Raw genomic sequence first — 13,956 nt, 5'->3', positions numbered from 1 at the left:
TTTCAAACATAGCTGAAACTATGTTCTGTGTACTTTATTTTACATATCTGAACACGAACTTTTTTGAGAGTTTGTTCATCCAGCTTCTGGGTTCTGTTTCACTGACAGAAGCAGAACTTGAAATTAATACTAAGTATCGCCAGTTACTCTTTAATATTAACATGCTAACATGTTACCTGTGATTAAAATTGGAATTTCAAAAATACAAACTTCGACAATGAAAGTTTTGTCATCATCTGAGTAAATTAGGAGTGACAGCTGAGTTACCTGAAGTTTGGGTGCCTCCTAGGGCACAAGAATTCGTGCTTGTTTCTTAAACTTCCCAATTAAGTGTATACATGATGCAAAGGTATTCTAAAGCATAATCTTAAGTTTTGTGAGAAGAATCCCAAACCGTGTTTTTTTCAGACCACAGAAATTAACAGTGTCTTACTGACTTTTGAGGAAAAAATAAGCTATATAAATGTTTTTGTCTGAAAATATTGCTGAAATATTCATTTTGGTAATGACAAATTGCAGTTTATGGATAGGGGAGAGACTGCCTAAGGCTCCGGCAGTTTTGAGTATTAGGTCAATTGTATAACATAGTTGTGTAACGTTCCTGAGTAATCTAGAATATGGAAGAAGTGATGCTAAAGGCATAATACAGAGAAGGTGGTGTGTTGGAACATAAAGAGTTCTTAAGTATTTCTAGACTTTGAGCTCATGTACGATTGTTTTCTTTTAAGGAATGTTCTATGATTTAAATCTTAAAACTGAAGAGGAAACTAACTGCTTAGTATATAACATTTCGATATAAATTGAGAGTAATGGTGAAGCAGAGGAAAATACAGACTCTGTATGTGGATTTCTCAATGTGTAAAAAGTATTAGGTAATGGCAAAATTATGTAGGAGAATGGTTGTGCTTGTGCTTGTCAGCTGCAGACTGGTAATATTAACATTAGTAAGCCTCTTGAGCAAGACTTCCCTGTACACCCCAGGCAGAGTGCCTCCCTCTGCGTGTGCGCCTGGTTGAAGGGCAGCTGCTGGTGATATAGAAGCAAAATGTGTTTTAGAAACCTTGCTCTTGAGAAAACCAGCTCTGTGTAATTAAGATTTCTCACACAGTGTAGAGAATCAGAAAAAAGCATTTGTGTGCTTATTTGATCTGAAAATCAACCTCCGTTAGTTTGCTGTTGGCGTAACAGTCACTTGAAAAATACAACTCATTCTGAAAATACTGTTGCCAGAGTGAAATCCCTGTATTTGTGTGGGTTGTTTGTGGCGTCTCAAGAACAAAAACTGCAATTGCGCAGGTCGCTAACAGTCATAGCTGTGGTCTGCACATATGATATGTAAGTTCTTCTTGTTTGAAAGGTATTTTTCTGTCGCTTCCTTTTTGAAGTTTGAACTTGCTCTGCTTCAATCTGTAGGTAATTGAAACTCCTGGTGCGTCAAAGTGCATTGGTCCTGGCTGTTTTAACGTGGCTCAGCCTGATTCTGTGTACTGCAGCAATGACTGCATTCTCAAACATGCTGCAGCCACCATGAAGTTTCTAAGTGCGGGCAAAGATTCAAAAACAAAACCTAAAGAGAAGGTCAAATCAAAATCTGAAAAACCCAGCGTGCCAAAAACTCAGCTGCAGGTAAGCTTATGTTCATTGTCTGAATCAGCTGTACTGAAGCACAGTGGCTTATTTCTGTGCTCACCTGTTTGAGACAGACGAAATTGCAAAGCCCTGCATTGAAGAGCTTTCTTATTAGTTCTCTTGCCTTTTATTACAGTAAGAGCATTGTTCCGACAAAATGTTCTCCTGTCACTTCTTTGAAATCTTAATAATTGAACCTACGTAGAGATAATTTCTTGAAAGGACCTTCTAGACAGCAACATGCTTTAAAAAAAAATCAGTTAAAAAGTATAAGCAGTATGCTATTTTATTTAATTACAAGTTACTTTTGCCTTTTTTATTTAATTCCAAATTACTGTGTTTGGGTCAATAATTTGGAAATACTGTGAATCATAAGCCAACATGTTACTGCATTGTATCTGTGTTTTGGGAAGCAAAAAGTGAAATTAGAACCTCTTTTACCTTTTGAAACAACTGTAGTATGGCTGGTAGTTTTTCAAACAAAAATTGAGAGAAAACACAGTTGTTTTGAGGCTTTTATTTTTTAGCCATTCTCTGCTCGTGAAGGTACAATGTATTATGTTTTGCTTTAAAAACTTGAATATGAAAATGCTTAATTTCAAGTGCATTTATAGGAGTTTACCATAAAAGAAACTTGTTTACCTATATGTAACTGTTTGCAAAATACGTTATATTTGAGTATTAGTAATTAAGATTCTTCTAATCACTACAGACAGGTACTAAACCTCTTTCAAACCAGAAGAGACAATATCCTGAGAAAAGAGAGATGACCATGAAGAAGGTTTTGACATCTGCCAAGACTGAGGCAAACACTCAACCTTACGCTAAAGAGCCAGCAGTAGAAAACAGCACACCTTCCTGGGCAAGCGATCATAATTACAATGCTGTAAAGCCTGAAAAGACTGCTGCCATTTCATCTTCACTGTTGTTCAAATGTATGTATCGCATAGGGATATTCCTGAATAATCATTTACATTTTCTTTGAATACCCATCCATTCTTGGCTCTGCAAGACTAGGGAGTTTAGGATATTTTTCTTTTTTTGCTTAATACGGTACAAAATGTCTTTTCTCCACCTTCAAAGATTCACACACACAGATGCACGTAAATGGGAAACACTTGTTGAAGTTTCATTTGTATCATATGACAGTTGTATGATTAAGAGCCTGTCAGTCTACCCAGCTGATTTGTGGATGCAAACTTCATGATTAAGCTTTAAATTTTTCCCATAAAGACAATAACTGTGTATGATCTGGAAAAGGTAAGTATTGTTACATTTGTGTGAAGTTTAAAGAAAGGTTGCACAGTGTGCACCTTGAATCAGCAATTGACTGTACTAATTTGAATTGTATTTTTGTGATTTAGATTTGGCACCTTTCTCTCAGGTCTTGCATTTTCATTGCTAGTGCCGAGAATGACATCTCCGACGTGGTATCCAACAATACTTTACACTTCTGCAAACAGCTTTTAACTGTCAAGTATACTCCAGCTCTTCCTGCTGCTTTTCTTCCTTACATGAAATAATTTGAGGACCATTCTTTAATTTTAAGTTTGGGGGGAGGCAGTACTTTTTTTTTCCTTTCTATTTATATGTTCATACTTCACACATTATCCACACACACAAGAACACATCTTAAGTGGGTATCAGGCAGAAACATTGCCTTGCATATTTTTGCAGGTTTTGAATAGCATCCTTGTAACACACACAAAGGTAAGTAAATACTGCTTTGTATCCTGAACAAGTCTTTCTGATAATGACGTGTTTTGATTGACTCCAGCTAAGTATTTTGTGACGCAGTGATGGAACTTCAAATGAAATCTTACATTTCACGTTCACAAAACACATGACCTAGTATTTTCTCAAAGATGAATGAGTTCAGAATTTCAGATCTCCCAGTTTTCTTAGCCACACTCGAGCCAATTTTACTTCTAGAAATAAACAGAGTTACTAAACACTTTATATATAGTAACCGATAAATTCGTAGATTATACTTAAGATTAGATTTTCTAGATGTTTTTTAAGGTAGGTGATGATCCCTCAGTGTTTATATTGCTCAATTTACTATTCTAGCATATACCAGACTTACTAGGCCTGTTTCAATTTATTTACCCAAATGAAAAGTTTAAAGGGTTATAAATTCCCTGCATAGTTTTGTTTTATTGGTTACTTAAGCCCTATGCCTCTTTCTATAGTGAACTGTTAAAACACATTTTTATAACTTTGCATTTTAAACTTTTTCTAAAAAAACTGTAGCTTTATCATCGGAAACTGTAGCATTTTAAATGCATCTAACTAGTGGGAGAGAGATCTAAATGAAACTAGAAGGGCTTATTTTGCATGTGAAATTTTTATCACGCTTTCTATCTCAATATAATTACAAATGTCAGTATAACCATATCACTTAAAATGCTCTCATTGCTATAGCTTATTTTTCTTGGAGACAGGAATACAGGATTTGAGGCAAGGACATTGGGGTTTTTTATTTTTTTAAGGGGTTCTTAAATTTTACAACATGGAAGTTGCACAGATTTAACCAATTCCAATAGAAAGTTGGACTGCCTTAACTAAATTGTTAAATTAGTGCAAAAATCTGTGTGTATGCTAGACTTCAGTAATTAATAGAAAACAACCTAGTTCGTGTGATGAAGATCTCTCATGCCAAATGCAAGGAAGAACTTCAGATTGCTGTTATTAAGGTAAGCTGCACTAATATGTGGGGACTCTGTACCACACTACTAAATTACCAAGTAAATTGTGTATGTATTTGGGTAAAAAGCTTTTCCTGCTTTATTGATTGGACAGGTGTGGTCTATAATAATCTTCCTGAGAAGCTGCTATTGCATCTTCTTTAAGAGTATTCTATAAGTTATATTTAGCAAATTTTTATTTGCTGTTCAAGACGTAGAAGTTACAGCATTACGGAAATCGGGGGAGTCATCTCACTTCAAGTATCTAAAGGCTACAACTCTGAGTTAGTCTTAAGAGAGAAACGCCTTCAGTGGGTGAAACAATTTATTTTAGATAGTAACCTTATAACAGTGCCTCACTGTTTAGAACTGCATATTTCTGAGCATTGATTATGTAAGATACTTAAGCTGTCTAGTTCAGACATCTTTGGTGTCTAAGCTCACTTGGTGGACTTAAGCTCACTTAGAGGAGGCGAGGTGGCTCTAAGCTCACTTAGAGGTGGGATTCTTCCATACACGGTATTTCTAAATATGGACTGCGTCCCCAGAACTTAAAGCTGTCTTCTGCGAATCCTTATTTATGTGACCTCAGTGCATATGAGGTCCTTTAGGAGTTAAGTGAACTTAACATGATTTGCCGAATTACTCTGGAATGCTTTTTCCATTAGTCAGTATAACATGTTTCGGGCATGCATTTATTTTATACATTTACTGTGTACTTGTCAGATACAATATTGTTCTTTCATATGACAGTAGTTTTAAATTGAAGGAAGAAAGTCACCTCACTCCTAAAATTGTTCTTGGTGGTGAGGGCATATAGCAAGTATATTTAAATATACACCTGACCACCAAGCCCCCTTTTTTTCCCACCCACTCTGTTTTACATTCAAAAAAAAAGGTGCAAGTACTATGCAGTTAATAGCAGCACATTCCTGTGTCAAAGGCTGATTGCAGTGTCTTCAACAAAAGAAATACTTGAAAGACATCTGGATCCGTATCCTACCCCACGTCTCCAGGAAACATGAATTGTTTTTCTTTCTCTTGATTTTTAAAAGAAGGCAAAATACTTAATATTTAAGTTGCCCAGTCAAGCCTTATAGGCCACTCTTAGTGTCTACCTAATCTTGCAAAAGATTGTTAGAGAGGGAATTGCATCTCACATTTCAAATGTGGTGGGAATGCATCTCAATTTCCAATCGCTTTTTTATAATACTAAAAAGCATTCTGAAAGATTTAGAAAACTTTTTCTTTCTGGTTAGTTGTAATTACAGCAGAAGAAAAGGCTTTGGCAAAGCTATTGAGTGATTTTGCGAAGCAGAGCACAGTACTGGCAGATTGGAAAATGCCATTGAAGAATAGTAAGTTTCTCAGCTGCTATGTACAGAGTGGGATGCACACAAGGCATTGGTTTAAAGAAGCATTGCACACAACTCTTTTCTAAATTCTGCATGTAATTCTGCATTACATTTCTGCAGAAAAAATAACTTTCACTAGCAATTAAAAAAACTGTTTCAAATGAAAGCTCTTCACGTGGGTAAGGGAATGCTTCAAACATTTGCCGCCTTTTCCCTTGTAAAAATAACAGTGGTTGGACCTCTTGTTGACGGAAAGGTTTGTGTGTGTTTGAAGCACTTGAGTTCATGTTTTCTGATTGAGAGAAAAACACTTGGAAGAGACTTTACTACGTTTTTCAGTTTCTAACTGTCAAATAGAAGGCAGCGACAAATACATCACCAGTTTAAGATAGGAAATGAATCTAGAAGGAGAGGAAGATGATAGGAGTTTGCAGTATCACAATTTTGAAACTAGCCAGTCATAAGCACCAAGTATTCATGTTTGTGCTTTGAATCTGTTGAAATTCATCAGGCTTCTCCTGTTAGACTTAAATAATCAGCTGACTTTTAACTCAGGTGTTAAAGCTATGTAAACAACTACGTGCATTTATTGATAAAACTAGCTAAGTGCACAGGAGAGTAAGAGGTTTTGTTAGGTAAACACATCTGATGTGTATTTTTCATGCTGTTCTTGTGGTAGAACTGGCTGAGTAAAAAGCTTTTTGTTTTCACAGACTTCTGTTTATTTAAACAGTTAAAAAATATGGGCTTATAGCAATCTGTTGTCCTACTTGGTACTAGTATTTCATAGCATTGTTAATGAGTGGGACTTTAAGAGGAAGCTTTCCATTAGGAAGGTAAAAGTACAGTATTTGCGGTGCTCCTCGTTTTACAGCAGTGAATTAGGGAGAGACAACTTAATGCTGCCACCTACTGGAAGTGAGGAGGTGAGGTTCGGAGAGCGCTACCTCTGGCGATACAATCTTGGCTTTTGTTATCCTCTTTCAGTTTTCTTCAGTTCTTTTGCAGTTCAGCTTTTCTATGTCTAAGACCTTTTGATAATCTGAATGATGTTTTCTTGTATAATTAATGATTCCACATTCAAAGGGCACCCGGACTGCTTTGTTCGTGCAAACAAACAAAAACCAACAAAATATGAAGACTTAGGCAGGGCAGTGCAGTCATTATAGCATAACATAGCAGATATAGCATACGTAATTCATGTATTTTTTTTCTTTCTGTGATTTTTATAATACAGTACCAAGACAGGAAAGAAAGAATATATGCGACTATAAAGAGTGCAGGGGGAAAACGTAGTATACTCAAGACCAGAGGAACTATGGCTCAGGAGGTAGAAGCGATGTATGAGGCTGTAAATACAACTGTGGAAAGAAAAAAAATAAGGCCATTTCTGTACACAGACTGGTGGCACTTTAATTCTTATCTTCAGATAAGTTTGTACTGGCTTAAGTTGTGACTCCTCAGTTTAGTGAGTGCAAGTGGTTAAATTTGTATTGGTTCAGCTTAACTATTACGAAAGCGTTGTACTTAAACTGAGGAGCTGTTCTTAAGTCATAAGCAAGTTTGATTGCAAGGACTGACTGTCATTAAGTTTGATGCTTCTATTTTAGTGGGAGTGTTCCCCTGTAAGATAAGTTAGCGCATGCTGAGTTCCAAATTATTAAAACTAAACGATTTCTGGTACCTGAAATAACACCTTAAAAGCTAAGGTATCTTTGCTTAATGCTGTATCTATTCTACAATGTAGACCCATTGTAATAAGCATTAATTATTGAATAGTGCCAAGGGAATAAAAAATGACTCTTAATTTTTATGTTAGTAGCAATTTTCTGGTACACTGGGCAGCTGTGTATGTGGTCTAGGCTTAACCCTTTGTAACTAGGGGAGTTTTTAGAAAGGCTGCTGAGGGACCAAATAATGATCAGAATATTTGAGATGAATCTGCCAGAACTGAGAAATTCATGTTGGAGTTGGCCTTGGAAGGATCATAGAACAGCAATGGCTGGTGTACCACTGCTCCAGTACTGAACTTGCATCTGGCGGGGGCTGTGCTGGCGGAGGGGCTGCTGGCTGATCTGAACCCTGGCTATGGAGTGAGGCAGACCAGTAGTGGCTGCTGAAGCCAGCATCCCCTGGGACTCAGCCTATAAAAAGGAGCAGTGGCATCCCTGGGGAGCGATGGTCAACTCCTGCCTGTGAACTACTGGAGCTCCCCTTCTCAGCTCTACCAGGTATGTTATGTCTGTCCTGTGGCTGTGTGCCACATGAAGATTTTTGCCATGTATCCTAAGTTAGGAAGGCTGGTCCCTGTTGGTGGCGTGTTTCCTGTTGTGCCTTTCAAGCATCTGGCACCCCTGTGGTGCTTGGAGGACAGAAAGCCAGCAGACTTGCCATCATGGATACTTGGTTTCAGAGTGAGGAACTGTTGCAGAAGAGAAGGGTTGGGGATGGGGAAGAAGCGTGGTACAACTTACAGATGCACTATGACTATTAGGGTGGTTTACCTCTTGTCACTAAAACTGAAAGTGATGAACGTTTGATTAAAAAAAAACATCACCACCCTCTACTGCTGTTTTGCTTTCTTTTACTAATACTACTTTAGTTCTTTGAACTTAATTGACTGCATAGCCAGTGAAGAAGGTTTTCCCATGCTAGTCCCCAAATAAAAGGCTTTTTTTGAGGCGATCTCTTGCACTTTGGAGTCAAGTTTTGCTGCTGATCTTGGTGCTGGTGGTTCGTTGTTTGATCTGTACTGAACATGGAACCTGAAGATGGCCTATCCCTGCAAGGAGTGATGGTACCAATCCGTAAATGGTTCTTGAAAATATGGAGCCCTCTTTTACTTTACAGCGGACGGTGCCTCTCTTCCCCTCAGGAGTGGCATAGTTGTGAAGATGTAGTCATCTAATATGGATAAGATAAATCGCTATAATTTCATATAGGTTAAAACAAAGCTTTGCATGTCTGAACTACAGATGCATGAGCATAGCTACAGTGTTGGCTCAAATGCAAACAAATCATCACTACAGAAGAGACCCTTGTCTCAAAAGCTTCCTAAATTGATTAATTTTAAAGGCGGACTTACTTTCTTTGTATGCCTGAATATAGAGGCTTGGCACACAGAATCGGTTTAATTATGAGCTGCTCATTGTAGAGATTGGAACTGATAGAGGCTTTAAAAAAAAAAAAAAAAGGAAAGGAGGCACACCTCTTAAACATTAGTGTTGGGTAATAAAGTTTGATCTGGTACTGAAAGTGGAAATGGAAAGACTTCTCCACATCGTTTCAGAGGCAATTAACAGTGAAAACTAACACCGAAACGTGTTTAAGAGTAGTTCAATGCTTTTCAGTGACTTACAACTAACGCTAAGCTATCTCTGAGAGAAATTACAAGTCTGGCAAAAATAGGCTTCAGGAGAGCAGCAATTGCACGACTGGAGTAGAAGCGGTTACGAACTACACCTCACCTTCAGAGCCTTGGGCATTGAATGTTAAGTGCCACAAGAGGGTGCTTCAGTGGCACCTAACAGGATTGACTCTTCGACAAGTTTCTGAGGCTCTGAAATAGCAGGCATGCATCCCAGCAGTGTGGCTTTGCAAAGGCTGCTCTTGAGGAACGTCACTTGACTGGTAAGTAACTTCCCATTGTAGAGTGCTTTATAACTGACATCTACGGCACCAGCTCACCCGTGTATTTTGTTCAACTTTTAGTTAGCTGATGCATCAAAGGTTTCAATTAAAAAAGGGGGGGGTTAAACTTCTGTAACAGCCACTTCATTGGGGTGGAGATATTAGTTAAATTGTGCTCTGCAAAGATTATTTCTGTCACTAATCGTGCAGAAAGGGGTCATGAGACAAGTTCCTGTAAGACTTGGGCTAAGTAGCAAAGGGAAGCTGTTGGGAAAACAGTTCTAAATTTGGCTGAGGAGTCCTGCCCACCCCATGTTTCAGCAGTTTTACAAAGGTAAACTTGCTGTTCCTAAAATCAGATATTGATTAATTGGGGTAGTGTGTTTAATCTCTGAGCCAAGAGATCATCCCTTCAGGGATACGTGTCAAAATGGGCTGCCCTCACCTTCTGTAATGGTGACATTAAAAATGGTGACTAAAAAAAGACGGGACAGCTGCAGCACGCTGGAACGACTGCACAGAGAAACTGCTGCTGCAGCTACTACCTGCCTCTGAGTGAGAAGGAGCAGCAGGACCATACGAAACTTCACAGTGCCAATTCACAGGCCAATTTCTGAGTGACACTCAAAGTACTGTTCTTGTGTGTGTGTATTCATAAGCAGTTTATTGCTTTTAGGTGCTCTGCTCACACCTGTATCCCAATCAGATGTTTAAGCTATCATTAAGGCCAGTGCTGTTTCATATCTTTAGAGATGAGCTTGTCTCAAAATACATAATTGCTCAGTTCTGGCTAGCCTTTACACAGGCTTCCTGAGAATACCTTTTAGTAGGTATTTTTACTATTTGGACAGCTACAAGGCTACACTGGTATGGTGAATTTTGCTCCCTCTAATCTGACTTTTTTCAAAAGGACATAAAATCCTTTTAGGTGTAGTAAGTGATCCACTTCAAAATGTGAATCACAAATAGCTGCGTGCTGCTTTTTAGGTTTTATTATTTGTATTGTGGAATTTTACAAAAATTCTCCAATTTCTGAGTGTTAACTCCACCAGCTCTCTTACTGTTGCTGCCCCCAAGAACTTGCGGGTAGTGCACACATTTGCTTTCTAAATCTTTTTCTAAAATTCTCTATTTTGGTGAGAGAGAGGGGAGAATGAAAAATATCTGTAGAACCCGCGTGTGCTTCAGCAGCCTCTGTGCTGTGGGGCTGTAAAGGCTCACTGATCTGCAAGACTCTTCTGAAGTGCTGGCTTGGTGAAGTCCTGCTCCCCTGCATCAGCGCTTTGTGAAACCGGAAAGTTCTGTGCAAGCTGAACGAGATGCACCCATCGTCCCGTCCTCCCTACGCTTCCTTGAGGGAATTTTATCATGGGAAGAAAAAACAGATTAGTGTAGGCAGGGGAGGAGAGAGAACACAGTGAAATGTTAAGACAATATTAGGTACTAGCGTCAATAGTTCCGGTGTCTGAGCGGCGTTATGCCGTGTTTTTTTAATTCTGTAGGAAACTTCTCAGAAGTACTCTGTAACAAGCAACCAACTTGCATGAGTGCAAGATACATTTTGCAAAATTTCTTAATGATGTTCTGAACTACTATTTGTGACGCTTCTTTGTTGCAGAGATTCTTTTTTTAAATGTGAGCCGTACAGTCTCTTAGCAAGACACTCTTCAAGTATAGTTACCTATGGTTTATCTAAAGTACAGTTTATAGCTTGAGCAAGAAATTGAATTTCTTTAAAGAACTGTAATCTAGATAATTGTAAAATTAAGCGAAATGGAATGAATAGCACACTTCAGGTGTTTAAAAATTGAAATAACTAGATAGTGTCTCCAGCAAAATAACCCATCATAAATGAGAATTTAAATAGAAGCTGTGGATGGGGTGGCAGGTATTTTGAAGTGGCTTTCCAAAGCTACTTTTCTGGAGATTCAGGTGGAAAGGAAAAGGGGGGCAAAGAACCAGGATATGCTTTAATGTTACGTAGAAATATTTTGAAGAGATCAAAGGAAGAACAAAGTTTCTCTTGGGTAACTTACGTTCTGGTGGTGCAAAACGCAACCTCCCGGTGTAGGTGAGGGATTACCATGCAAGTGTTCCCTGCAAATCCTTCACACACAATTGAACAGTGCTACACTGTGGAAATCATTCTTGAATTTGACCTCAGCAACCAACTTACAATGTTAAAACATCAATGCTGAGGTTTAGGAAGGTGATACTTAACCATCAGGCTTTCAGCCGGTTCATCTGTAACACAGCAGATAATGTGGCAGTTTGGTACCACTTAGGTTTCATTCTTAGCTACGCGTTGTAATATTTGGCTTAGCTTTAACAGGAGTTTCCTTAGGGGAGGGCTTCTGTATCTGATGACATCTAGTGGGAGAGATTATAGTTGTGTCTAGTGAGCATACCATAGCAATGCTATTTCTTAAGCCCTACAAAGAATGCACTTCTTTTCCTGCCTGAGTGTTCACTGGTCTCGCTCTGGAAATGAGCTGACTCATGAGCTCCATCTGTACCTCACGGTCTTTTAGCCCAAGCCTCCCTTCAGTCAGTAAGAATCGTGTTGCTGTCCTTGTAAGCAGGCCACAAGACAAAATGGGGAAAATTGGAATTCACTGGGGGGTTTGTTTTGTTTTAGTACTGTTGCTAACATCAAGCCCAGGGATTCGGAAGTGCTGGGTAGAAGAGTCACCGGATTCTTCCTTCTGGCACTGATCTGTCTGTGGTGAAACTCCTGTTAGGCTGAATGGGCTGATGTTCTGGAGTCGTCTTTATCCTTTTATGGTAAAATCGGTTTAAGAGCATTTAATATAGGTACTGTACACTGGTGCTACTGATTTCAAAAAAAAAAAAAACTGGAAACATCACAGTACGAAATACAGCGGCCACTGTATGTGGTAGGCATTGACTGCGTCTTGTCTTCAACCTGTTTGTGAACTGCAAGGCAAAGATTGGAGAGAATACCCGTTTGTTGTGTCTCCCATCTGTTTGCTGAGCGACGGTGACATCTGTGCAGAAATTAAATTCCATGTATGTTGGTATACTGCTCTCTGAAAAGAGTACATACTTCTGTTAACTTTTCCAAACACGCACTTGCCATAGCACCCATCAGAAGATGGTGCAAGCTGGGGGCGTGCTCACCTTGCAGCTGAGTCAATGGACTGTTGAGCTGCCCCCAGAAGAGGCAGTCCTGCTCTTTCCCCATGTTCGGCTGTGTGCTTCTGCCCTCCTGTGTGTTGGATACAAGACTTGTGCAAGGACAGAGTGAGTTGGTGCACCTGGATTGTCTGGCAAAACTAATCCTGTCAGTAAACCAAAAAATCTGACAGGGCAGATCAGTTTTGTCATAGTCAAAATGGGATATGAGGGTTCTTTTTTTTCTAAGATGAGGTTCATCTACCTCTGTCAAAGCTTGTTAGCGTATGTAGGATGTAAGTACCTTTTGATACTTTGTCAAAATACACACACCACTTCACTATACTTCACTATCCTTCAAATGTAGTGAGGTGTCCTGCAAATTTGAGAAAGTACTTCACAGATTTTCTGAAGCACCAAATGGCCTATGTAGTGAAGGTATCTTTTGCTACACGCAGAATCCCTGCCATCAAGTACAGTTAGGTAGACAGTTCTAATTGTTATAAGGTAGTATTTTAGTTTGTGAGACTATTAGGCTTCCATAAGGCTGAAATATTTGCACATTTTCTGTTGGTTAAAGAAGCATAGAGTTACGTGCTCTACTGTGGAAACACTTCAAAATAGCCATGATGTGAACTTGCAGAATAAAGGATGCTTGTGCATCTTTCTTCTTGAATCCGTACTGATGCTGCTGCCTATCAACCCTGGGAACTTCAATCTGCCTTTGCACTAGTACTGTTTATTTATTTTACATGTATATAGTTTTACTATGATATAGCCGTTGGAACACAGGAAGGTTGTTTGGGTCATGGATTTTTTTTATATACACAACATCTTGACTGCTGTTCTTAGTTTTGTCAGTGTACTTGTTAACTAATTTGAACAAATCATAAAACTATAAGTATGGAATGTAAGCTTAGTATTTCATGTTTTGTACTTATGCTGCAACCCAAAAGAACTAAATATCTTAGCACCGAGGACCGAATTGTACTGTGGTCATTTTGAACCCCGAGCTGTGCTGTCCTGCCGTTCCGTAGTGAGACAGAGGTGTGCTTCTGTCCTGCCTGACTGAAGAGACAAGTCTGTGCAGAAGATAAACCAGGAACCAGAAGTACAGAAATTCTCACAACCTTATCATACACACATTTTGGATATTCATCTTCTCTCTTTTCAAGACTGTTAATTCAAAGTAGTTCAGCTTTTTACCTCAGTATATTAAGTTCCAGGTGCCTAACTTGACCAAAGTGAAAATGTCAGTGATAGTTTCTGATCCCTGTTATCCTTCCTGGGATAGCTCAGTGCATCCTGACAGATAGTGTAATGTTAGTGGGGTAGGCTTTGGGAGATAATAGGAACAGAAAAGAAGTCATTGTGAGTCCAGCTCAACATCCCCCTGGGTTTGTGTTCAGTTTCTGTCAGTAACTGAGGCCAGTCCCTAGGGAAAAGTAGGGGAATAGTGAGAGAACAAGAAGTTTAATCTATAGTAAGATTTTTCACGTTCTTTGAAGTGATTTAATGTA

General features: G+C 38.9%; 1 protein-coding gene across 7 annotated transcripts in view; it reads left to right on the top strand.

Annotated features, from left to right (window-relative positions):
• Positions 1–13,956, top strand: part of DIDO1 (death inducer-obliterator 1) — a 58,028-nt gene that overhangs the window by 23,706 nt on the left and 20,366 nt on the right. For 6 of the 7 annotated variants that reach the window (XM_040575870.1, XM_040575868.1, XM_040575874.1 and 3 more), the window contains 2 exons: positions 1,414–1,626; positions 2,342–2,564. In XM_040575870.1, coding sequence (XP_040431804.1) covers positions 1,414–1,626; positions 2,342–2,564 — 436 coding nt within the window. Of the gene's footprint in view, positions 1–1,413; positions 1,627–2,341; positions 2,890–2,993; positions 9,029–13,956 lie in introns of those variants that run through there. The other variant, XR_005824832.1, reaches the window with a different exon arrangement.

Source organism: Cygnus olor, chromosome 16 (genome assembly GCF_009769625.2).
Source record: "Cygnus olor isolate bCygOlo1 chromosome 16, bCygOlo1.pri.v2, whole genome shotgun sequence".
NCBI lineage: Eukaryota > Metazoa > Chordata > Aves > Anseriformes > Anatidae > Cygnus > Cygnus olor.
The sequence above is the reverse complement of the archived record's forward strand: the minus strand, read 5'-3'. Positions and strand labels throughout refer to the sequence as shown.